The sequence below is a fragment of the Mizuhopecten yessoensis genome, unplaced genomic scaffold (genome assembly GCF_002113885.1).
Source record: "Mizuhopecten yessoensis strain PY_sf001 unplaced genomic scaffold, ASM211388v2 scaffold716263, whole genome shotgun sequence".
Classification (NCBI taxonomy): domain Eukaryota; kingdom Metazoa; phylum Mollusca; class Bivalvia; order Pectinida; family Pectinidae; genus Mizuhopecten; species Mizuhopecten yessoensis.
Window position 1 is genome coordinate 425,961 of NW_018480029.1, and position 24,769 is coordinate 450,729.

General features: G+C 35.7%; 1 protein-coding gene across 4 annotated transcripts in view; it reads left to right on the forward strand.

The window, feature by feature from the left end:
• Nucleotides 1-24,769, forward strand: part of LOC110442426 (dynein heavy chain 7, axonemal-like) — a 75,257-nt gene that overhangs the window by 18,677 nt on the left and 31,811 nt on the right. For all 4 annotated transcript variants that reach the window (XM_021486025.1, XM_021486026.1, XM_021486027.1 and 1 more), the window contains 30 exons: nucleotides 83-229; nucleotides 660-796; nucleotides 2,075-2,210; nucleotides 2,645-2,908; nucleotides 3,823-3,971; nucleotides 4,582-4,855; nucleotides 5,302-5,408; nucleotides 6,183-6,381; nucleotides 6,846-7,199; nucleotides 7,719-7,828; nucleotides 10,120-10,288; nucleotides 10,918-11,020; nucleotides 11,660-11,787; nucleotides 12,672-12,884; nucleotides 13,199-13,432; nucleotides 14,060-14,173; nucleotides 14,669-14,818; nucleotides 15,172-15,354; nucleotides 15,685-15,864; nucleotides 16,616-16,747; nucleotides 17,202-17,297; nucleotides 17,613-17,738; nucleotides 18,546-18,743; nucleotides 19,390-19,545; nucleotides 19,857-20,152; nucleotides 20,815-21,031; nucleotides 21,470-21,786; nucleotides 22,285-22,426; nucleotides 22,882-22,995; nucleotides 23,424-23,723. In XM_021486025.1, coding sequence (XP_021341700.1) covers nucleotides 83-229; nucleotides 660-796; nucleotides 2,075-2,210; nucleotides 2,645-2,908; nucleotides 3,823-3,971; nucleotides 4,582-4,855; nucleotides 5,302-5,408; nucleotides 6,183-6,381; nucleotides 6,846-7,199; nucleotides 7,719-7,828; nucleotides 10,120-10,288; nucleotides 10,918-11,020; nucleotides 11,660-11,787; nucleotides 12,672-12,884; nucleotides 13,199-13,432; nucleotides 14,060-14,173; nucleotides 14,669-14,818; nucleotides 15,172-15,354; nucleotides 15,685-15,864; nucleotides 16,616-16,747; nucleotides 17,202-17,297; nucleotides 17,613-17,738; nucleotides 18,546-18,743; nucleotides 19,390-19,545; nucleotides 19,857-20,152; nucleotides 20,815-21,031; nucleotides 21,470-21,786; nucleotides 22,285-22,426; nucleotides 22,882-22,995; nucleotides 23,424-23,723 — 5,445 coding nt within the window. The remainder of the gene's footprint in view (nucleotides 1-82; nucleotides 230-659; nucleotides 797-2,074; nucleotides 2,211-2,644; nucleotides 2,909-3,822; nucleotides 3,972-4,581; nucleotides 4,856-5,301; nucleotides 5,409-6,182; nucleotides 6,382-6,845; nucleotides 7,200-7,718; nucleotides 7,829-10,119; nucleotides 10,289-10,917; nucleotides 11,021-11,659; nucleotides 11,788-12,671; nucleotides 12,885-13,198; nucleotides 13,433-14,059; nucleotides 14,174-14,668; nucleotides 14,819-15,171; nucleotides 15,355-15,684; nucleotides 15,865-16,615; nucleotides 16,748-17,201; nucleotides 17,298-17,612; nucleotides 17,739-18,545; nucleotides 18,744-19,389; nucleotides 19,546-19,856; nucleotides 20,153-20,814; nucleotides 21,032-21,469; nucleotides 21,787-22,284; nucleotides 22,427-22,881; nucleotides 22,996-23,423; nucleotides 23,724-24,769) is intronic.

A 24,769-nucleotide genomic window follows, 5' to 3' on the forward strand; every position in this document is an offset into this window, starting at 1 on the left:
TGATTCAAAAATAAATTAATCCCATTTAATGTTTAACTTTCAGTCATATTTTCTACATGAATGTTGTATGATTTATCCACAGTTGCGTAGAGATCGATTCAGTGAAGAAATGGAGAGTTACCAGAAACAGCTTGAAGAGTTTGCAACCTTTGGTGACATGAATGACATCCAGAAATATCTGAGGAAGGCCCAAGCTCTCGACAACAAATTGAATGTGGCTCAGGAAAAGGTGGGAAGGATTTCAATTCGTTGACATAATCGAAATTACTTTCATTAACTTAAAGGTAACCTTTTAAGCCTTCTGAAAAACAATATCCAACAGCCATATGAAAAAAAATCAGTTTGTATAACAGGCAAATGGGTTTCATTACGGTAAAGACAAATCAATTATGTCTTTTTTTTCTTATAACTTTTTTGCATGGCAATGTTGGAATTAAATAGCAATAGAAAAGTGAATGGCAATTTTTACTCCATTTAAATTACAATTTATTTTATTTTAACAATTATGATTTGAAAGTAGATTCCTTACATTCAAATTTTTGTTTTAATGGTAAAAATTTCGTTATTCTACACAATTGTTTCATAATTGTTTCATTGAAGAACATCCTCATTTGTTGAAATCGAATTGTTCATCTTTTTTTCCTGTAATTCGTGTACAGATAGAGGCATTCAACAATGAAGAAGAGGCGTTCGGCTGGCAGACGACAGCGTATCCCCAGAGACAGGGAATCATCAACACACTAAAGCCCTACCTCAGTCTGTACGAACTCACTGTCGACTTCAACAACAAATACAAGTAAGCGACGCACTACCACTCGGCCTGGACTTATAATTACTGATTTTGATGTCCCAATAGCTGTCAGCTCTCCCTATATTTAGGAGGGAGAATCCCTCATTTTGACCAAAATTTACCAATCCCCCTAGAAACTCCCTCATTCAAGTCCTAACTCACTCAAACTCAGAATCTACAATCTGTGGTCAAATGATCTCCTAGTTACTGCAGGGTGTGTGTAATGATCATAACAGGTGTGTCTGAATCAAATGAATGATATTTTGATACATGAAAACGTAAAGATAAATTGAGCAAAGCAGTTTCAGTTGCAGTTCACACACTTCCTCCCTCGTTGGAAATTTGGAATGAGGGAGATCGCCCTCATTGGAGGTTTCAGAGGTTGACACCTTTGTGTCCCCGCCAATTTACGGGACGGCAAATATCAAGTGTCACCTGTGTCCATCCCATTCCCTCTTGTTTTGGTCCTTCAAGACAGACTGATACTTTTTGTTTTAAATATTTTCAACAAGGTTAATACAAAGGTCAAGTATAGTACAATGTTTACCTTGAGTAAGTTTGTATTTTGAGAGTCCCAAGGTCACTGGTGCTATTTCAATGTCAACTACATGGCCAAAGGTTCATTTGAAGTCCTACAGATATTTACTGGTTGGGATTTTTTTTTAAATTAGTGATTTTTATTTTTATACCTTTTTCTTTTTGAAAACAAACAAGCTTTAAACAATAGGGGCTGAAACCTGACCTGTTATTGACGTTGGTTTTACCTGCTTGTAAATTATGTAATACTAGTAACTTGGTATTCCGTCTTTGCGTATTGCAGAGTTATCTTCTCTTATGAGCAGGTATCGATTGTTACGTCATTGGTTTGTGGGAAAATTACGTCATTTTCTCAAAGATTGATGACGTTACTCTCACAAACAAATGACGTAACAATCAATACCTGCTCCCAAGAGCAGATAACTCTGCAATACGCAAAGACAGAATAACTTGATATGGTGGCAAAGTCTAAGACTTGTAATAGTGCTGTTAAGAAACTTTGTCTTTATAGAATATGGAGGTTGCTTGGATTTTGAAAATGTTCACGATGGACAATACGTGTGCCAGCTTTGAAGATCTATAGTGGTTAGAAGCACATTGAACAGAAAAGAAAAAAAACGAACATAAATATTTGATTTAATGAAAATTCCCTAAAGAATTTCAAGCTCCAAGCTGACTGATGGGCACTATCTGAATTCATTAACATATATGAGAGTTATTTTAAACTTTGACCTTTGACCTTTCCAGAGAATGGATGGATGGACCAATGAGTGGAGTTGATCCTGACGAGGTTGAACAGGATGTCGGAAACTTCTGGAGAAATCTCTACAAACTGGAGAAGCAGTTTGACTCCGTCCCAGCTGCCAAGAAAATTGCTCACAAGGTAAAATTATTAAAGACAAAAAACAAAGTTTTCATTACATATGTATTGTTTCCATCGAATGAGAGTCTGCAGTATTCATGAACTTAAAGTGGAGAGAAAACAACTTCAAAATTTACACATTGCTTAATTTTCAGTCACTGAATAATGCAATTTCAACTTGTTCATTACGAAATATCCCCCGAAAAAATTTCAGATGAATCTTTTTTTTTTTTTAAATTGACTGACTCCTCTGAAGTAGGAATTTTGGGAAAAAATGGAAAAATAAAAAATAAAAACATGTACAATGTGGTTATCTTCAAGCAAACACGACCCTTTGTGGAATTGCTGTTCATTTATAGTGTTTGTATGATTTAGATGAAAGCTTCCGATCAATGTACATAACTTTCTTATATCAATTTTTTGTGTAATTGAAGAATAAAATTTGTCTTTTGTAGGTTAAGAACAAGGTAGAGGAGTTCCGAGAGCACATGCCGCTCGTCAACACTCTGTTCAATCCTGGTCTCCGTGACCGTCATTGGGAACAGATATCGGAATCAGCTTCCTTCCCTCTGAAACCAGACGACAGCTACTGTTTGTCCAAGTTTGTGGACATGAATCTTGATGCCCATATTCCAAGATTTGAGCAGATCAGTGAAGCAGCTAGTAAAGAATTCTCCCTGGAGAAAGCCATGGAGAAGATGAAGACAGAATGGTCGGAAGTGAGTCTTTTGTAGTAAAAAAACTCCGAACATTCAGACTGTGTAGTTAATTTTGACTTTCATTTTTTCTATTCTGATATTTATTGAGATAAAAATTTCACGCAAGGATAGCTTTAGTATGCAAGCTTATAATTTTAGGAAAAATGTTTTTTTAAATGGATTCTTAAAATTTCAAATATAGTATTCTGAATGAACTTCGATTCAGGGTCCATATTCATGAAATACAAATCTCCTGCTGAAGCATGGATTTTGGGATCAAACCAACTTTCTTGTAACTACCCTACCATGTGACACAGTTTACATTGTGTAAACATTGAAAACACTGTTCAGCTTTAAGCCCCCTCATAACTCTCCCAAAATCATTGTCATAATGTGAATATTTATTAATTTATCACATGAAAACGAAATTGAACTTTAGCACATCTGTCAGTTTGGGCATGAGAACAGTTTTCATTTATACTGGCCCAACTGTCCCTCAAAACCACCTGCTGTATAGTGGGAGGATCAGTGTCCTTTGATAATTTAACCTTAGGAAAAAACTGGGCTTCGGAAATTAAATCGAAGAAATGTTAAATTTGATAAGATCACAATGCAAACTAAAGCGTGAAAATAAACATGCTATTCTTATTTTTGTAAATGTATACATGTATTATACACTTAAAAATAAATTTCTTAGCTTGTGTTTTGTCACATAAAAATCACATTCTGTCTTATGTGCATTATCTCGATGTTCGATGTAAAATATTTTTGAGTGGAAGTCTCGTTGTTTCAAACTTTTTTCAATGGTCCCACAAAGTTGGAAATATCGAAGTCTGACTGTATCTGTCATATATGACACCAAATTAGCTAGTTAACTGCTTTCGTTTCCAGAGTGTAATGCAGATCTGTAATAATGATATCTTTGTCGTTTTTAGATTGAGTTTACCATCATCCCGTACCGTGACACAGGAACTCAAATTCTGTCGTCCGTCGACGACATCCAGCTTCTTCTTGACGATCACATTGTCAAGACGCAGACCATGAGAGGGTCGCCATTTATCAAACCATTCGAGAATGAGATTCGGTAAGAGAAATCACATCTGTTGAGGGCTGAAAAAAAATGGTCTGTTGGCAAAATTATATTTCTGACAAGGTCAGAAGTCCAAGCTGGCATGTTACCATATTAACTCATTCACCCCTAAAGACCCATTTGAACTCTTCCTACTCAAATGTTGGAATAGATCATTATGAAATTTTAGGGCGAATGAGTTGAACAAATAAATACTGTATACCGAATATTTTAGCCTAGTCAAACTTTTCCTCTTTGGCCTTGAAATAAATTTCGGCCCAGTGTTCATTTCGCTCTCCACACTTATCAAATTAATAGTTTTTTATGCTGTTTACTTATATTCGTTGTGATGATAAATTTGGCCTCATTATGGAGTGCGAAAAATTTTAAACGGCGAAATTTTCCGGTAAACAGAAAATGCTGTGAAAAAAAGGAAGTAGTTTCTGGTTTATACATGTTTCTGGTTTATACTTATTTCTGGTTTAATGTTTCTGGTTTATACATGTTTCTGGTTTATGCAGGTTTCTGGTTTATACATGTTTCTGGTTTATACAGGTTTCTGGTTAACTCTTGCATTAGTGACAGTATGTACTGTAATCAGGTAAATAAATTGTGTTTTTTACAGAGACTGGGAGGGAAAGCTTATGTTGCTTCAGGATATTTTGGATGAATGGCTGAAAGTACAGGCTACCTGGCTGTACTTGGAGCCCATCTTCAGCTCTCCCGATATCATGGCCCAGATGCCGGAAGAAGGGCGTCGCTTCACAACTGTCGACAAAAACTGGAGGGACATTATGAAATCTGCCGTTGTTGACAAGCACGTGTTGGCTGTCATTGAGATCGAGAAAATTCTCGAAAGACTTAAGAAGTCAAACGAGTTGCTGGAATTGATTCAGAAGGTAATTGTAAAATCTTATAGAAAGTACATGTATAGGTAATGTTTAAAAAAAATGCAAGATATGCTGATTCCTGCGGTTTGTACCACACTTCAGATTCTTTACAAAAGTATCACTATCGTTGATATCCAAGCCTAAAGTCATTGTAATCCTTCAAATATTTGGAAATTACAAAATTGAACATCAGTTTTCTTTTTAAGCATCCCCCCTATTATTATTTAGTTTTCTTCAATCTAGAATCCTGTGTTTGTGGGAAAGCCAAAGTAGGTATATAAATTAGTGGTAGAAATAGATTTTTTTCCTAAGTTATCTCCCTTGCCAACTTTTGGCACATTTAATCTCATGAAAAAGCTTTTGCATTCCTTGTTTGATATCTGTGACAGTCTCAGTACTATCTTTCTTCTAATCATTTTCTTATGTTTAAATTTACAATGCTCCTTATCTTACAGGGTTTGAATGACTACCTAGAAAAGAAACGTCAGTTCTTCCCCAGATTCTTCTTCCTGTCCAACGATGAACTACTAGAAATCTTGTCAGAGACCAAAGACCCCACCAGGTATATATACCATGACTCTTTATTGAGTACACAAAGTTATTGATGAGAATGTTTTTTTTTGTTATATTTAAGGTTACCGTGACGATGGATCTTTAATTAATTGATTATAGTTGCCTTCACCATTTGATTTAGGAAGGAGCTTAAATGTGCTCATTTAATGGCCAATTAAAATACATAAAAAAAAGGAGAAAGTTTTTGTTCAACTAATTTTTCTTTTTCAATTGTTTTTGATGCTTATTTTATTCAGCTTGCCAATATTGTTGACTTTGACAGCTATTCTCCCTGTGATGCATAGTTAAGCATTGAACTGATTTCAGTCGGCATTCATAGGCAATATGAATGCCAACTGGACAAAGGAAAATTCAATGAAGCACGCTAGCACTTCATGTTGTATTTGCCTTTGTCCAGTTGGAATTCATTTTTCCTATGAATGCCAACAGAAAGCAGTTCAATACTTATATTTACCATTTTTCTAATCTGTTCATTTCATAGAAAATTCAATTACATTTACTATTATTCAACATTTAGTTTAAATAATTTATGTATCGTTTATGCTTGTTCAATGAATAGAACAGTCATCGCGCAAGGAGGGTCAGTGGTATCCAACATAACAATTATGACATCATAATAATGATGACGTCAACAATCGGTCCATGGCATTCATAGCCTACATGAATGCCAACTGATTTTGGTAGGGTTATATAGTGACAATGCCATACGATGGTAAATATATATATATGTCTTAACAAAAAAGTGTGCAATTTCAATTTACAGAGTACAGCCACATTTGAAGAAATGCTTTGAGGGTATCTCACGTCTGGAATTCACAGACACTTTGGACATCACCCACATGAAGAGCAGTGAGGGTGAGATCGTGGAGCTCCTTGATGTCATTTCCACATCCAAGGCTCGGGGACAGGTGGAAAAATGGCTACTAGAACTTGAGGCGGACATGATTGCTTCCCTCCACAAGGTATTTCTAGAAATGTATCACCGGGGGGAAAAAAAATCCATTAAAAAAGTTTTGATCTGCAGTTTATATACCATGTTTACCAATTTCAATCTCAATTATCTTGAGGTTGAAGATAGGAAAAGTTTCTCTCCGATTGCTTATAAATTGAGGTACTTGACAATTACTTTAAATTGCTATAAATAATTTGTTTCACTGTATACAAAAGAAAATTACTTGCTAGTAAATAGGTGTTTCACAGACTGTAATATTGCATTCACAGGTTGAAAAAACTGTGTTTGACTCAGTTGCATTTCCATTGTTTGGGCCCTGTGCATCAGAGATGCTGGTGCCCTATAGTGATCACGGTGTCTGTCCATCTGGCCAGGGTCTTTACTCATCTGTCAGTGTTTTCAGTTATATGTATATATGTAGTGATTTGTGACTGTTAGTTTATGCGTTATGTATGATTTTTATTTTTTTTACAGACAACTGGTGAGGCTATCGTGGCCTACACGAAGCAGACACGATCAGAATGGGTCAAAATCTGGGCTGGTCAGTGTGTATTGGCCGTAACCGCTATGTACTGGACTACATACATCCACGAAGCATTCAAAAAGGGCGGAAGTGCGCTCAATGATTACCTCCAACTAAATAATGCACAAATTGACGATATCGTAGCGATGGTGCGAGGAAAACTGTCCAAACAAAATCGTGTCACCCTCCAGGCTCTCATTGTACTGGATGTCCATGCACGTGATGTGCTTACTATTCTCGTAAAGGACGAGGTGTGTGACGAGATGGATTTCGCCTGGCTAAGTCAGCTGCGTTATTACTGGGAGGTATGTATATAACCCGCTATAATATTTTTACGATTTTTTTTTTTAATTGTTTACAACATACAGTTATATCATTGATAAAAGTTTCTTGATATGTGTTTAAGTATAATTTGTTGAACACATTTAGGTTCTTGTTTATGAAACTATCAGAAATTATACATGTGTTTACTATGCAATTAGAAAAAGAACAATTATGATGAAAAAATAAGATTTGCTGAGACCTAAAAAATTGTTTTCATTCAAATTTGTTTTTGGTCATAGGGAATATTTTGAAAGTATAAAGTAAAAAAAAAAGAATTTTATATGAAATTGTTATGATTTTAATAACAAACTCAAGTATGTCAAATTGCTATAAAATTAGTCTAATACGGTACTGCTTGGCACATGCCGATCGCTTCTTTAATACTCAATTGGTGCTCATGTACTTTCTCAAATTTTTATATCTACAGGTAAAATCTTAGAAAATTAAGTTGATAAAATTTGATCGTTGCACTTACACTGTATTTTTCTGTTTGCCTTCAGGAGGAACGTATGGTCACTCGTATGATCAATTCTATGCTGAAGTATGGCTACGAATACCTCGGCAACACTGGACGTCTTGTCATTACCCCGCTCACTGACAGATGTTACAGGTATAATCTTAAGGATGCCTGTCCCACTACACTGTATATTTTCCTATACACAGTTATCTCCCCTTAACTTACTTAAGGATGCCTGTCCCACTACACTGTAGATTTTCCTATGCACAGTTATCTCCCCTTAACTTACTTAAGGATTCCTGTCCCATCACACTGTAGATTTTTCTATACATTGTTATCTCCCCTTAACTTCCTTGAGGATCCCTGTCCCACAACACAGTAGATTTTCCTACAAATAGTTATCTTCCCTTAGTTTCCTTAAGGATCCCTGTCCCACTACACTGTAGATTTTCCTATGCACAGTTATCTCCCCTTAACTTCCTTGAGGTGGCAGAGTACAGTAGAAATGGCTTGACCCTAAAAATAAAGGGCATGTCTCGGATAAACATGGATAGCGGATTCATCCTGCACAACACACCTACATATATGTATATATTTATAACCTACATTTTGAATAGGTGTTTTTTAGAAGAACATTTTTTTTTTCAAAAAGTGATTTCCCCAGATTTGGGACTTCTGAAAACCATGGTTACCACATCAAAAAACACCAAAATATGCAAAAAATCATGATTTTTAACCCAGAATTTGACCCCCGCAAGTAGAATTGTTTTTCTTAAAACCTGTCTGAAATTAAATATCGCCTACTCGGTAACAGAAATACTCACGTTTTAGCATAGGTCATTCCGGTGGATTTTTCACAATATTTACACATGTGCTGAGTACAAAAATAGACTACATGAAAAGCTAGCTTTTGTTGTGTAGACACAGATTCGTAAATGCCCAAAATTGTAGTCTCAAACCAAATTCGACTTTTCTTTTTTTTAAATTATGAAGCCCACATAGTCCACTTCATCATGTATATGCCAATTTTAGTGCTGATTTTTTTTTTAAATTTTGATACATGTTATATTACAGGGGTTATTCATNTCCCTGTCCCTCTACACTGTAGAATTTTCTATACACAGTTATCTCCCCTTAACTTCCTTAAAGATCCCTGTCCCACTACACAGTAGAATTTTCTTTACACAGTAATCTCCCCTTAACTTCCTTAAGAATCCCTGTCCCTATACACTGTAGAATTTTCTATACACAGTTATCTCCTCTTAACTTCCTTAAGGATCCCTGTCCCACTACACTGTAGACTTTCCTATATAGTAATCTCCCCTTAACTTCCTTAAGGAGCCCTGTCCTATCACACTGTAGAATTTTCTATGCACAGTTATCTCCCCTTAACTTCCGTTTAGATATAACTGTAGCACAGTTTGGCCAGATCACTTCTGTTGACCAGTTATAGCTCAGTTGGTTAGAGCGATAGTATATATATCAATCTGAAGTACAGGGTTCCAATCCCGGTCTAGCCATGCTGAATTTTTTACATTCAGAACACTGTTGTTGAATATATTTTGTTTATATCATCTTTATTATTTCTCCTAAAAGTCCCACAAATTACGGTTTTCTTTTCGGAAATGATTTATCAAAGCTACAGTCCTGCCGGAAAAAACAGTCTCCTATGCATAGTTTCAGTTATTGACAGTGGTACGGGGATCCTTAAACATTTGTTCCATTTTTTATGACCCCAGTATTTTTATTGTGGGGGGGTGGTGTGTTTGGGAGGCGGGCATATAGGGTTACCCATGTACGTTCTGTCCCCTTCCCTCCCATCCTGTTGCAATTCATTGTCATAAATCTTAACAACTTTATTTTATAGCAAATTTTCATCCAAGTTTAAACAAAGGTCAAGTTCAGGTATGCCTTGGATAAGTTTGTATTTTGGGTCCAACGGTCAATGTGAAGGTCACTTTTGCTATTCTTTGGTCAACCCCAGGGTCAAGGGGTTTAAAGATGGTTTTTAATATATAGAGACCTAATGTTCGTTGAGGTTTTTTCTAAAGTCATTTTTGATTTGAAAATTAGTAAAACTAAATGAAGAAATTGGTTTTGTTGTTATAAACAATAATTTGTATTTCTATTATCATCTTGTGTTTGGAGATAAATCTTTAAATCTGTTCCCATGTTTGATTATAAATTCTAGTGTCTGAAAAGCAACATTTGAAGAAACACTTGTTATACAGTTGTTGATGTTCAATTATAATGCAGCCTAATAATTTGCATAGAAATAAAATAAAAACAATTTAAATATGACTTTGATCCTTTGTCGAGAAAATGCAACTATAACTATAAGCACAGTTCCATTGCTGATTGAAGGCAAAATGCACCAGAATTCTTCTACTGAAATGACAAATTTTGATATAAGAGTTTTCTCCAAGTTTCTTTTCTCATTTTAGAACCCTTTTTGGAGCTCTTCACCTTCATCTTGGTGGGGCTCCTGAGGGACCTGCAGGGACCGGGAAAACTGAAACTACCAAGGATCTTGCCAAGGCCGTTGCAAAACAGTGCGTTGTCTTCAACTGTTCCGATGGTCTCGACTTCATTGCCCTTGGAAAATTCTTCAAGGTAATTTTCTTAAATATGTCAGATAAATTGCAAAAATGAAATACTTGCTAAAACTAGTTTTTACAGTAACGTTTTACTGTGTCTGCATATTTGTTGTTACCGAAAATCTTAATATAACGCTGGTATCAAATGAGAAATATTGGATCAATATCAATATTTCAGGCAAAGAAATAGAAACATGAAAGCCCTCCTTTTGCAAATCTGGTGAAACCGTTTCAAGCAGTTGAACCTGAAAAGAAAACGTCATGTTCAGCTCTGAACCGAGGCTGACCTCAAGAATATTCGGCACGTGCATATTGAGGGGTCCAGGCGTGCCTGACTTAAACTAAAATGCTGACTATTGCTAGTTTGCATTATTCCTGTATAAAACAAGGTCAATTCACATATATATTTTAGGATATGTTTTATAATTTAGCAGATACGTGAAAGAAGGACATTTTATTCTTGATATATTGTTATTTATATATTATTGTGGTATGTTTGTGTGTCACTTGAACTGTTATCAACTGGGATAAAAGAATGCAACCAAAATTGGTATTACAATTACTGATGGTAAGAGATGATAGTGGTAATTAGCTAATTACAATATACAACAAATACTGAAATGTCTGAACATTTTCATTTCGTAGGGTTTGGCCTCTTGCGGTGCCTGGTCATGCTTTGACGAGTTTAACCGTATTGATCTGGAAGTGTTGTCCGTCGTGGCTCAGCAGATTCTTACTATCCAAAGAGGTAAGTACACTAGCTGTAAAAATATTACATGTCAAGTCTCTGCAACAACTTTTCACCCATTTATAAAGATATTTGTGTTCATACATTTTAAAGCCTGTTCTGTCAAAAGAAATCTTCGAGACCATACATGAAATGAGAGATAAAAATAATCAAAAACAGTTATTCAGATGTCATTATGAAAGTAAAAAAAAAGGAGTTGAAAATTGAAAAAAAAATTACTACATTGTATTGTAAAAGTGCCGCCATCATATGACCCTGGCTATTCCGTCTTAGCGTATTGCAGAGTTATCTTCTCTTGTGAGTAGGTATTGAATGTTACGACATTGGCTATTGGGCGTACGTTAAATCCCAAACAAAGAAACAAAATCATAATGTGGATTTTTTTGATGCATTGGCGATGGTTCTGACATGTATCCTTTTGATCTGTTATCTTTAACTCATTCACCCCTGAAATTTCATAATGAACTATTCCAACCATTGAATTGGAAGAGTTCAAATGTGTCTTCAGGGGTGAATGAGTAAAATACATGTTGGTGTGTGGATATTTTCACGCTGCTTTACTCAATTAAAAATGTCGTGAGCACACAGAAAATATTTCCACTTCTGCAGTATTTGATGTGTACAATTATTGGCTTATAGGTATCAATGCCGGAGCGGACCGCATGATTTTTGAGGGCACAGAGATCAAGCTGGATCCCACCTGTTCCGTGTTTATCACCATGAACCCAGGTTATGCTGGACGCTCCGAACTACCCGACAACCTCAAGGTAAGCAGTTTTTGTCTTTACAACCTAACACAGAATTTTGAGACGATATACCTCCCTAACTCAATTTAATATTTTAAGGGGAAAACTAAGAAATAAATAAAAATATTTTGAATTTTTTAAATGAGAGTTATCTTCCCTGTCGTACTCTTACAGTATCAGACCAGTCTCAAAAATGTTGGTATATGTATAGCAAATTCAAAAATCATCTGGACACATTGCAGTTAATGGTCCCCTAAAACAGGGATGTTGACAGCAGCTTATCTTCAGTCATATACCAGGGACAAATTTTATCTAAAAAAAATATCAATTTATCAGTAGTTTCCTCCGGAGAGAACAGATTCTTTAGTCTCTTAAAATACCTGTCTCTGTGCTGCACAATATACAAATTTTGTATAAATAATTCCCATAGTCTTAATGTTTTATATGATTAAACCCTTTGCTAGATAAATATAACACTGAAATTGTGAAAGTTTTGTCGGAAGTTCATAGGAGAGAATGATTCCAAGGAAGTAGTAATCAAATTGGATTTTATCGAAAGTTTTGAATTTCATGAGAAAGAAATATGCAAAAAACATGAAATTCTTCTCAAAGATTGGTCCCTGTATCAAAGTTTTGGGGTAAATACAATAGCTCATATTCTGCAATATTGTCCCTGTGTGACGTCCTACACAATTTTTTCAACCTTTATTTCAATCTTTAACCCCCCTCCTCCAAAAATATTCTGTAATATTTGAATAATTAATAACTCATTTACCTCTACATTTTTAAAATGGACTTATAATTACCCAGTCTTTAATTTAAAATCGGTGAAGATAGTTTAAGCACTAAAATAAGTATGTTCAACTTAAAACTAATGTTTCTACCATAAAATATTTGTATTTTAGGCGTTGTTCCGTACTGTAGCCATGATGGTACCTGACTACGCGCTGATTGCCGAGATCTCACTCTACTCCTGTGGGTTCGTGCATGCCCGTCCGCTCTCGGTCAAAATCGTGGCAGTGTACCGTCTCTGCTCTGAGCAATTGTCGTCACAGCATCATTACGATTACGGCATGAGGGCCGTCAAGTCTGTGCTTACAGCTGCCGGAAATCTCAAGGTAAATCTGTGTTCATAACTTTTGCCATTTCCAAAGCGTAACTGTAAAGTTAACCAATGGACAATCCAGTCTGTGCTGGCTTGTAAATTAAATTTTATCAGTGTTAGTTTTTTCCGCTTTTCATGAAAAAATGGTTACATCAAGAAAATTGTTTCCTTACCGGAGTATTCAAAATGGAAAATTAAATTAAGGATGCTTTTTTCTAAGTACTTAATGAAAATTAGGATTTTTATGTTAACCTATTTTTTATAACAAAATATTTCTTAAATGATGCAATGCTTATATTCATAATCAACAATATCTCATCGTTTCAGCTAAAATACCCAGAGGAGGATGAAAACGTGCTTATGTTGCGCTCCATTATTGACGTGAACTTGCCCAAGTTCTTGAGTCACGATTTGCCGTTGTTCCACGGTATCACTTCTGATTTGTTCCCTGGCATAAAACTGCCGCCCCCAGACTACGAAATACTCAACGAGGCTATCAAGGCCAACTGCACCAAGTTGAACTTGCAGTGTGTCAACTTCTTCTTGGAGAAGATACAACAGGTGAGATTTAGTTTATAAGGCCGCATTCGCTTATCGCGATCCAAATGGTTGAACCGGTCCGGTTGGACCAGAGTTGTGTGTTAATGAAACAAGGTTGAACCTAGTAATCTGATGCTGCTTTCAGGCAAGCCTTGACAAAGCCTTGCGAGGCCTGCATAAACATTTGCAGGTCCGCCAGGATTTATACCCAAAAATGTTACATCTAAAAACAGGCGAACCGATTGAACTGGATACGCGAAAGGGGCCTACTTCTAAAAGAGACCTCTATGGTTGGCAGTGTGTATTGGTTACAAACTGTTAAACCTGTGATGTCGGGAATGTGACTTGAAATGGCTGAATTTTCTCATGAAATTGATTTTAAGTTTATCTTTGCAAGGTTACTCATTGGTGAATTCGGATCTTCTCTCGATAATAAGATAATAACTATCAAATATTATTGAAATAGCATCCTTTCAATCATGAACTCATGTATTTATTAATAAAATGTACAGGCATAGTTTGCCAAAATAAAGTGGTACAAGATTTTTTTGATTTTTTTTTTTAAATTTTGCATTGAACAGTAAACTTTTGCATATTCAGCATTATCACAAAAGTAATCGTGTCAGTAAAAATACATTTACTTTCCAGATTTATGAGATGATGATCGTCCGTCACGGTTTCATGATTGTCGGTGAGCCATTCGGCGGAAAGACAAGTGCCTACAAAATTCTGTCTCATGCCCTAGCAGACATTCACGAGAAGGTGAGTTTCTCTTGACGATGTGAAACTATGATATATTGATATTATTTGATCACAGGTACTGGCTGTAGCTCGTTGTTTTTTAACCGAGAACTCCGGCTTTCCTCCACCACCAAAACCTGACACGTCCTTAAATGACCATAGCTTATAGGACGTAAAACACAAACAAACCAAACCAAATCACAATAATGAAACTATAATATCTATAGTTTTCTTTACAGTAAAGAAAACATTATCAATATTTTTTTTCTCATTGATTCAACTATGAAGATATATGGTACTGGAAAATTTTGGAATCAACAGTGATGCTATATTACTGGTATACATTTTAAGCTGATATAATCAATATCCATGTAGCTTAAAATGCATATTTTTAGTCACAAAAGATATTTTAATAGTAAACATTTTGTCAGCTATATTTGGTTGGGGGCAAAACAAAAATGAATACAAGTATTTAATTCTGATATTTGTTCATTTTCGTCGTTATGTTTATTTAAGGGTCTGATGGAGGAGAACAAGGTCCAGATTACTGTCCTTAATCCAAAGGCAGTCACTATGGGTCAACTTTATGGTCAGTTTGACCCTGTCTCCCACGAGTGGTCCGACGGAATCCTGGCCGTGTCTTACCGAGCATTTGCCACCTCCACAGTACGTATCAATATTGGGGAGGGGGGGGTTGTTGCACTGGGATCCTTAAAGTGTTTTTATGTAAAAAATTAAGTCCATATTAAATTCTAAAAGACTCGAGTACATGAGCCGTGGACTCATACAAATGAAGTTCATTGATTGTCCTATTGCTACGATTTTCTGTGGTCAAATAATCACAAGGGATTAAAGGAAATACCAAAAACTGGTCATGCAGTGACACAATTATAACTCATTTTAAAGTAAAAAAAAGTTGTGAAGTATTTCCTAATTGTATCATGTAATAAACCACAATTGTCTTAAAATTCTGTTTACAAATGTTTTCTTCCTGTGACTGAAATGTTGACGTTTTGCAGACTCCAGACAGGAAGTGGCTGATCTTTGACGGTCCAGTTGACGCCATCTGGATTGAGAACATGAACACCGTGCTCGATGACAACAAGAAACTGTGTCTGATGAGCGGAGAAATCATACAACTGGCCAACACAACCAATCTCATGTTTGAGCCCATGGATCTCGAAGTGGCCTCCCCTGCTACAGTACGTAAAGAAAAAACGGGGCCAATTTTTTCATTGAAAGGAGTCCAAACTGTTACTCTCTGATTTGACCAATTGATTGATTGATTGATTGATTGATTGATTGATTGATTGATGAGGCTTTACATCCAGAAGGACCATTTATGGTGAAGACTTGCGTCAATAAGAAATACAGAAAAATAAGTTTATTATAAAGCTATTAGTGCCATATTTGTTGTCCAAAAATAACTTGTACTACATTGTATAGACTGTAATGCAGTTTTTGCCATTTATCTTGACGTATATTTAGCTTGTTTTAGCTGTACCACTAATGGTTATACCTCTCTTTGACAGGTGTCGCGCTGTGGTATGATCTACATGGAGCCATCTTCATTGGGATGGCGGCCAATGGTGAAGTCATGGCTCTTTATGATGCCAGCTACACTCACAGAAACCCACAAATCCACCATAAATGACATGTTTGAAAGATTTGTGGATGCCTGCATCCAGCTTGTCAGGAAAGGCGGAGTTGTTGTAAGTCATCAGTAGACAGTTTCAATAATAGGAGGCACGGTAGTCTAGTGGTAGGACGCCGGGCTCGCGACCGAAGGGTTGCGGGTTGGAGTCATGTCACGGCACTGTGTTGTATCTTTGAGCAAGGTAATTTTTCTCTTGTTCCAGTTTACTAGTCTGTGAATAAGTTTGTGGTTGGGCAGTGCTAGAATTGTAGAATGCTAACTGTGAGCGCCGAAATGGCAGCACCAGCTGTAATGCAAGATGTTGAGAAAGATGTTGGCCGGTTGCAAAGGCCCTATAACCACTGATAATAATTTATGAACCACTTTGAGATGACCTACGAACTAGGTTGTGATAAAGCGGTATATTAGAACCTCAAATCATTATTATTATTAATAATGGGAATATCTTGATAAAGTAAAAGAGATTCCTGTTTTAAACAATCAAAGTACTGTAAATATGTAACATCAAGTTTATTTATTTTACAACAATTAATTATTAAATGAGTGTTCCCAATTAAATATTATTTACTCTTTTTGGCCCCAATAGAAGTGTCCAGGGGGGTTTTATGTGGGAGGAAACTGGAGAATCTGAGGGAAATCGATGTGGTTTGGGAGGTGACCCAATACCTTTTCACATTCAAACAGAGACTGCAACCCACTGCACCACCCTACCAACCTAACAGAACAAATTTAAATATGTTTGACAAATTGCTAATTGAAATAAACATTTGGTTGCAGTTGAAGTTTCAAATATTTTTTTCTCGCAGGAACTGTCTCCAACCACTGATATTTCCCTGGTCAATTCTCTCATGAATCTGATGGACTGCCTGATGGACGAATTCCAAGATGAGGCTAAAATCTCACAGATGGAAGAAAGGGAGATAATCACATGGCTTGAGGTATATATCAAACCATTAAATATGAATGAAAAAGAAAAATTACCAATGTGTAGACTACAGCCTTCCCCCAGAGTTATAATACTTCTTCAGTTTTTTTGGTTTTAAGAATTATTGCATTACTAATTGTCCAATCTCTTATGCAGTACATTCAGTTTTGTATGAAATAAAGTCTTGAGAGAAAAATGATATCTGAAGCAAAATATGATGTTGAAAGATTATGTGTTTTTCTGACATTTTTTGGCTGTCAAAACCAGAAATAAAAATGATGAAGTTTGAAAGAGGAGATTATTTTATAAAGTAATTATTTACTTGATGTGTTTTTTCTCGTAACATTTGAGTTGGATATTCAGGTTTTTTGACCGAGTTCAAGTTTTACTATTTGCTTCAGACGTTTTATCTTTCATGTCTCTTACAAACTTTTGAGTAACACAGATTTGATTTTTTTCCCTTACAGAGCATTTTCTTCTTTGCCATTACATGGTCTATTGGTGGAAGCTGTTCCGACGATGGTCGTTCCAAATTTGACAAAATCCTCCGAGAATTGATATCTGTAAGTTGTATTGAAGTTATGGATACTTTCAGAATATGTATAATTGCGCAAGTCACTTATGTATTTATTGATGACAAGATGACAAATGACATTGATAGACATAAATAAAAAATCTTTTGATTTTATATGGATTTCTTTTTTCGTCTAATTTTTACATTAATATACAACACAGTTACAGTATATATACTTCAAACATTTTTTGATGGTTTGCATTAAAATCAGTTTTTATTGAATTTAACTGAATAATTAATTTATTTTCTGTGGGGGATCTTCTTGTGTGTGTTAAAATTGATATTTTCATGCTTGTTAATGTAGGGTGGAATGACGGAGGATACAAGAGTAAAGATAAGTCTGCCAGAGTTGGTAGACCCCCCGATGAAACCCTACCTGAATCCCTTCCCACCAAAGGGTCGAGTGTACGATTACAGGTTCATTAAGGAGGTAAGCTGCTCATATACCCTGATGATTTTCATTTTTTATTTTCAAATTCGTAAAAGAGGTTGCAGTTTTCAGTCTTTTTTGAATTCACAAATAACAATCAACTAAACAATTTGGAAAAATGATTCATTTGTTATTGGCAAATTCGACTTAACAAGCATCTGTTATTACAAATTAAATCTAATACACTGTTTACCACTGAAAACTCCATGGAGCTTCATCAGTTATCACTTTAAAACAGAGGAGTCAAATGTCCACCATGATTGGCTAATAGCCCCAATTTGATCTCATTTACATGAAGTGCTTATTTTAAGATGTGATCAGGGGGTGGGCTTATTAGAGATCACAGATAGTAAGCAGAGAATGTCAAGGATAAATTATTTTGTGAATGCGAGATGATGATCCAATCCAGACTTAGGTGATTCTGAATTTCATGATCCAGACTTTTGATAAGTCAGCAATTTTTTGTCAACTCTCCCATTTTGGAGGGAAACCCTTGGACTTTGGACCCTAAAATTGAATATGTTCAGCAAGTGAATTTAATAAACTATCGATTTATTCCAAGGTCGGATGATTTCCTGCGTAAGAAAGATTCCACACTAATTTAAAGTACTTTAGGCTTTGTACACACACTTTTTAATTAAGTTTTTAATTTCGAGCATGCAGAATCTCCCCTATGGAAATTTCGAAATGTTGACAGGTAGGATTCAGATTTTGGCTACCCGGTATTTAGACTTCCAGAATCTGTTAATCCCAACATCTTACGGTATGTCTGACAAAATAAATCCATGGTATTGATGTTTGTTGTAGGGATCAGGACGATGGTTGCAGTGGGCAGACGAAATAAAAGACTCCCCTCCGATTCCAAAGGAGGCCTCTTTTAATGAGATCATTGTTCCGACTGTGGACACTGTGCGATACACAGCACTCCTGAGCATGCTCCTCACACACAAGAAGCCCACGCTGTTTGTTGGGCCGACCGGTACAGGCAAAAGTGTCTACGTGGGCGTAAGTGTTTCTACAAAGATTTTTTTTCTATGTGAGCATAATTGTTTCTACAAAGATTTTATGTCTATGTGGGCCTAAGTGTTTCTTCAGATTTTTTTGTCTACGTGGGTGTGAGTGTTTGTACAGTTCTTTTTTGTCTATGTAGACATAAATGTTGCTTCAAAGATTTCAGCATTACTGTCATATCTCAGTTTCTTTCTACGTATTTTTTTTTCTTTTTTTTTATCAAACTGCTTGCTTAGTCTTTTTTGTATTTGTGAGTTTGACAAATACAAAAAGACTATAAGCAAGCAGCGTGTAGATTGAACTTAATAATCCATTTTTAATATGTGAGTAATTATAAGAAAGACGTATGTTCCATTATTCATTGCCAGATTTGTAAACATATCTTAATAGGCAGTCGTTGTCACACATCAAAAGCTTGACTGTTTGTTGTGATTTTTTCCAATGTCAACTCGGATTGATCGAACTATTTTAACGGCTATAATTTTGTGGAATTCGAACAGGATTGGCAATATTTATTGAATTTTGTTCAAACTGACCGAAGGTTTACCTTACTCTCTTTACCAAATCTTAGCCTGACAGATTCACATTAATAGCCCACTGTGTTTTGATGTATTATTGATCATGACTTTGACTGTTGTAGGACTTCTTGCTGAACAAACTGGACAAGGAGCTATACAAACCAAACATCTTGAATTTCTCCGCCCAGACAACGGCCAACCAGACACAGAACATGATCATGTCGAAGCTGGACAGGCGTAGGAAGGGTGTGTTCGGTCCACCCCTCGGCAAGACCGCGGTTAGTATATACTAGGTTGTCTTTTCACTTACTTTTTTAGACAGGTATTCAAATTTTAAATATTTCGAAATTCAACTCACAGCTAAATTATTTTCAAGGCATACAAATGTTTAACCACTTTATATGCAATAATAGTTCACATGTCACTGATTATGGAATATTAAATAATTTTTCCAGGAAAATTGTAACCGATTCATCCCCAGCTGTTGCTGATCATAGTTTTATTATCTTTGAAAGTTTGAATTTCATGATATGCTTTTAAAACTTATATATAGTTAAATTTTACAGAGATTTTTTGGTAACTTTTGTAGTTGGTGTTTGTGGACGACCTGAACATGCCGATGCAGGAGACTTTTGGTGCTCAGCCACCCATTGAATTGCTGCGTCAGTGGCAGGACCACTGGAACTGGTACGACTTAAAGGAGATCACAGCCATGAAGCTGATTGACATCCAGCTGGTGGCAGCCATGGGACCACCTGGTGGCGGACGTAATCCTGTTACACCCAGATTCCTCCGTCATCTCAACACAATCACGATCAACGAGTTTGACGATGATACTATGATCACCATCTTTAAAAGGATAATGGAGTGGCATATTTCCTCCAAGTACGTTATGTGGTGTTTGTCTTATTTCAAGGTTAAAATTACAATGATACAGCTGGTAGCAGTAAAATACAGGGATATTTCACATTAAATCTCTGTGACAGTTCTAGAGATATTAATTCTGATCCTTGATCAATTAGACCAAAATAATCATTGATTTGTTAAGATTACACTTATTATTGACCAATCACATTGACTCTAACTGCTGCTCAATCAGATTACACAATTATTGACTAATCGAATCACTCTGATTATTGACCAATAGGCCAGGATTACACTGATTATTGACCAAAAGGATTGCACTGATTACTGACCGATCACATCAGACTGAATATCGACCAATAAGAATGTACTGATTATTGACCAATAGTATTACAAAAATTATTGACCAACAGTATTACAAAAATTATTGACCAATAAGATAACACTGATTACTGACCAATAAGAATGTACTGCATTTGACCAATAAGAATGTCCTAATTATTGACCAATAAAATTACAAAAAATATTGACCAATAGTATTACAAAAAGTATCGACCAATAAGATTACACTGATTACTGACCAAATATATTTGACTGATCATTTACCTATAAGAATATACTGATTATTATTGGCCTTTGCAAGACAAATATTACATGACAAGTTTTCTCACATTTTACCACAGAGGATTCAGTAATGAGTTCAAGCCTTGCGTAGAGCAGTTGGTTCTCGGCACACTGACCGTCTACAAGGAAGCCATGAAGAATCTGCTGCCAACACCAACCAAATCCCATTATCTGTTTAACCTGCGAGATTTCAGCAGAGTCATCCAGGGGGTACTGTTATCGACCCCGGAAACCATGGAGGAACCAGCATCCATGAAAAGACTTTGGGTCCATGAGGTGGGTAATGCAGAACTCTTTATAGGATTCAATATGCAAACAGACCTAACTAGAGGTTTGGATATATTTTTGATCCACTTCTTGGTCCAGATCTAGAGCTCTGCCAAAATGCAGGAATGTTTGGCTCAAAAAAGGAATAATTTCTGTTTTTAAAATTGGAATTATAATTTCAAAAATTGTAATATCGATATGCATAAGATTGAATCAGTGTAACCTGGCTTTAACAGGGAAATGTGGAACCTGAATAAAAACCCCTTTTATATTTGTCCATCTGTATACATTTGTTCGTGAATAGTACCTGTGGAATGTGTAAACCTGTATATATACAAGACTTTTGTGTAATCCAGAAATCTGTATTCTGAACAAAAATATTGGACCTAGTTTTGTTCATGTTAGAGAGGTGTGAACTTGATCATTAATTGTATTACTGTATTACAGGTATTCCGAGTCTACTATGATCGTCTCGTTGACGACGCTGATCGGAATTGGCTCTTTACCTACGTCCGTGAAGTGTGTAAAACAGAACTCAGGGAAGACTTTGATCAATTGTTCATACATCTAGACTTTGATAATGACGGAAAGGTCACAGAAGATGACCTCCGTAGCTTAGTGTATTGTGATTTCGCTGACCCGAAATCTGACTCGAAACATTATGTAGAGGTTCGGGATCTGGAAAATCTACGCGTAACTGTGGAGGGTTATCTGGATGAGTTTAACAACATGAGTAAAAAACCGATGAACCTCGTACTGTTCAGGTAAGGATATCAATTTTATTATCAGGGCCCTGCATCACAGACGCTGGTGCCGTATAGTAATCACAGTGTCCGTCTGTCTGTCTGTCTGTCCACTCTTTTATTTTCTTGAGATTATCTCCGAATCCAAAGTACTAATCGTTTTGAAATTTGACATGGTGATGCTCTGTAATACGTAGATATGTTAATTCTGTTACTGTTTTAGTTGCTTTCTCACCAACATTTGACTTGACTTCGTGTGACCATTCAGTGCTGACATCAATAAATTTAATACATTCTATACTAGATGACGGGTTTGATTAATTGATTAAATCTTTCAATGACCGCAAATGCATTGTATAAATCCTTTTTATTTCAAAAGTGTTTTAAATCAAAACTGTAAAAATTGTAAAATAACTTTAGTTGGAAGCGGAAGCTTGCATTTTATCTTTCTTCCTTGGTAAAAATACTTTACATGTGATTTCAAATAAATTTCTAATAAAATGTGATGTATTTCTCCAGATTTGCTATTGAGCACGTTTCCAGAATTGCTAGAATCATCAAACAGCCCAGAAGCCATGCCCTTCTAGCCGGAGTCGGTGGCTCCGGACGTCAGTCGCTAACAAGACTTGGTGCACACATGGCTGACTTTGATCTCTTCCAGGTCTGTGTTGTCTTTTATCACTTAAGATAATAAATATGTGATTTTGTCCTGAATATAAAAAGTGAGATTAAAGATATAAGTATTTGGGTTCAATGTGAATTTTATAACACAAGATTTAATATGAAAATATACCTGTCTGGTAACATCAGGGGCAATCAACATTTTATTACGCGTAGTCATAAGTGTTGAATATAAAAATTGGTGCGAAGCGTTTGTTTGAATCATTAAGTACTCCTTTTGTAATGTTCTTGCCATTTGGTTAGTTGTAACTGTTGGATTAAAAATAGATATATTGCTTCAAAATTGATTTTTGACAAGTTGAATTCTCCAAGAGTTGTTTGAATTTATGATAGAATTGCAATATTTCTGTCGTCATCATTATTTTGAATATCATTTTTATTTTTTGTATTTCTTGCCTCGTAAAACTTATATCAGTGGGGTTTTTTTTTTAACAGGTTGAACTCTCAAAAAGTTACGGAACTCCAGAGTGGCGTGAAGATTTGAAGAGAATTTTACGTAAATCTACAGAAAGTGATAACCATGGCGTATTCCTTTTCTCCGACACTCAGGTAGAAATCAGATTTTTTTTTTAACATCACAGAGGTCAATTGTTTTTTAGTGTCCGTGAAAACAATCCAAAAATATGTTTTGAAATTTTAAAATTATCAATTTTAATTGAAATTGTTTTTGGATTTATTTGAATATCTAGAATATATAGACCAAATTCAATTGATATAATATTCTTTTAATTATAGACAAAACAACTTTCTTATTAAACACCAAACATAATTTATAGGATTAAAAATAATGATAATAATGATCTTATTTTTTGGCTAAACATATTGAGTTGGAAACTTATCTTACATTTTGTCAAGCATAACAATTGGTTCACGATTTACAACAGATTTGAACGAGTATATCTCTCAATGCTAATTATGTAGTATCAAAATGTGGAACAAAACTCTAAAAACAAAATTACTTAAATTTCTATTTAAAGATCAAACAAGAATCTTTCCTGGAGGATATAAACAACTTACTTAATGCGGGTGAGGTGCCAAACCTTTTCGCTATTGATGAAAAGCAGGAAATTTGCGAAAAAATGCGACAATTGGATCGACAGAGGGACAAAACAAAGCAAACAGATGGTACGCCAGTCTCTCTGTTTAACTTCTTCATCTCCCGAGTAAGAGACCAGCTCCATATTGTGCTGGCCATGAGTCCCATTGGAGACACGTTCCGGAGCCGTCTCAGGAAATTTCCCTCTCTTGTGAACTGTTGCACCATTGACTGGTTCCAGGTAGGTTACCAAGGCAACACTTTTACAGGCTTAAGATACATATTTCATTTTTGTCCGTGTTTGTCTGCTAAGAAGCTACTAAAACCCAATTGCAATTAAAACGATCGGTTTTTGAAGAAAATTTTGCTGATATATTTGAATCATACTATTGTGCTGTTTAAGAAAGAAAGATACATATAATAACTATTGCATACATATGGTATTGAGTCTAATTTTAGCACTATAAAGTCGGCATCAGTTCCGCGCTATTACAAGAAGACAAACACGAGTATATCGCAGCCTCCCAAAATACACACACATACACTACACGCATGCATCTTGCACACAGAGGAGGCCGTCCTTAAATGACCTTAGCTGTTAATAGGACGTTAAACAAAATCAAACAAACAAACAAACTAATTTTATGATATATGAAATATCTACATGGTATGTCATTGTTATCATCATATAATCTATTATCTACATGTATATATATGGTATTTAGGATTGATCCTTGTCCATAGTGAGGAAGGCAGTGGATTCTGTGGGATACCAAAGTTCTTAAAAATTATATTAAATAAATGTTTCTATTTGATGTTTTAGTCAATAACAATAAATTTAGTCAATAACAATAAATGTCCTAAATCTTACCAGAAGACACAACATATGTTATGCCGTGACGAAATAAAATTATCATTTTTGATGCGAGAAATTGTGTCGTGCGTTTTCACCCCCACAGAATTTCCCAATGCTTGTGTTGAGAGTTTTTTTTATTCTGATCAGACAACAAACAAACAAATCAAAAGCACCTGATGTCTTAGCCAGTCTTTATAACACAGTGTTTATTATCCTTTAGTCCTGGCCAGAGGATGTCTTAGCCAGCCTTTGTACTTTGTATAACATAGTGTTTATTATCCTTTAGTCCTGGCCAGAGGATGTCTTAGCCAGTCTTTGTACTTTTTATAACATAGTGTTTATTATCCTGTAGTCCTGGCCAGAGGATGTCTTAGCCAGTCTTTGTACTTTTTATAACATAGTGTTTATTATCCTTTAGTCCTGGCCAGAGG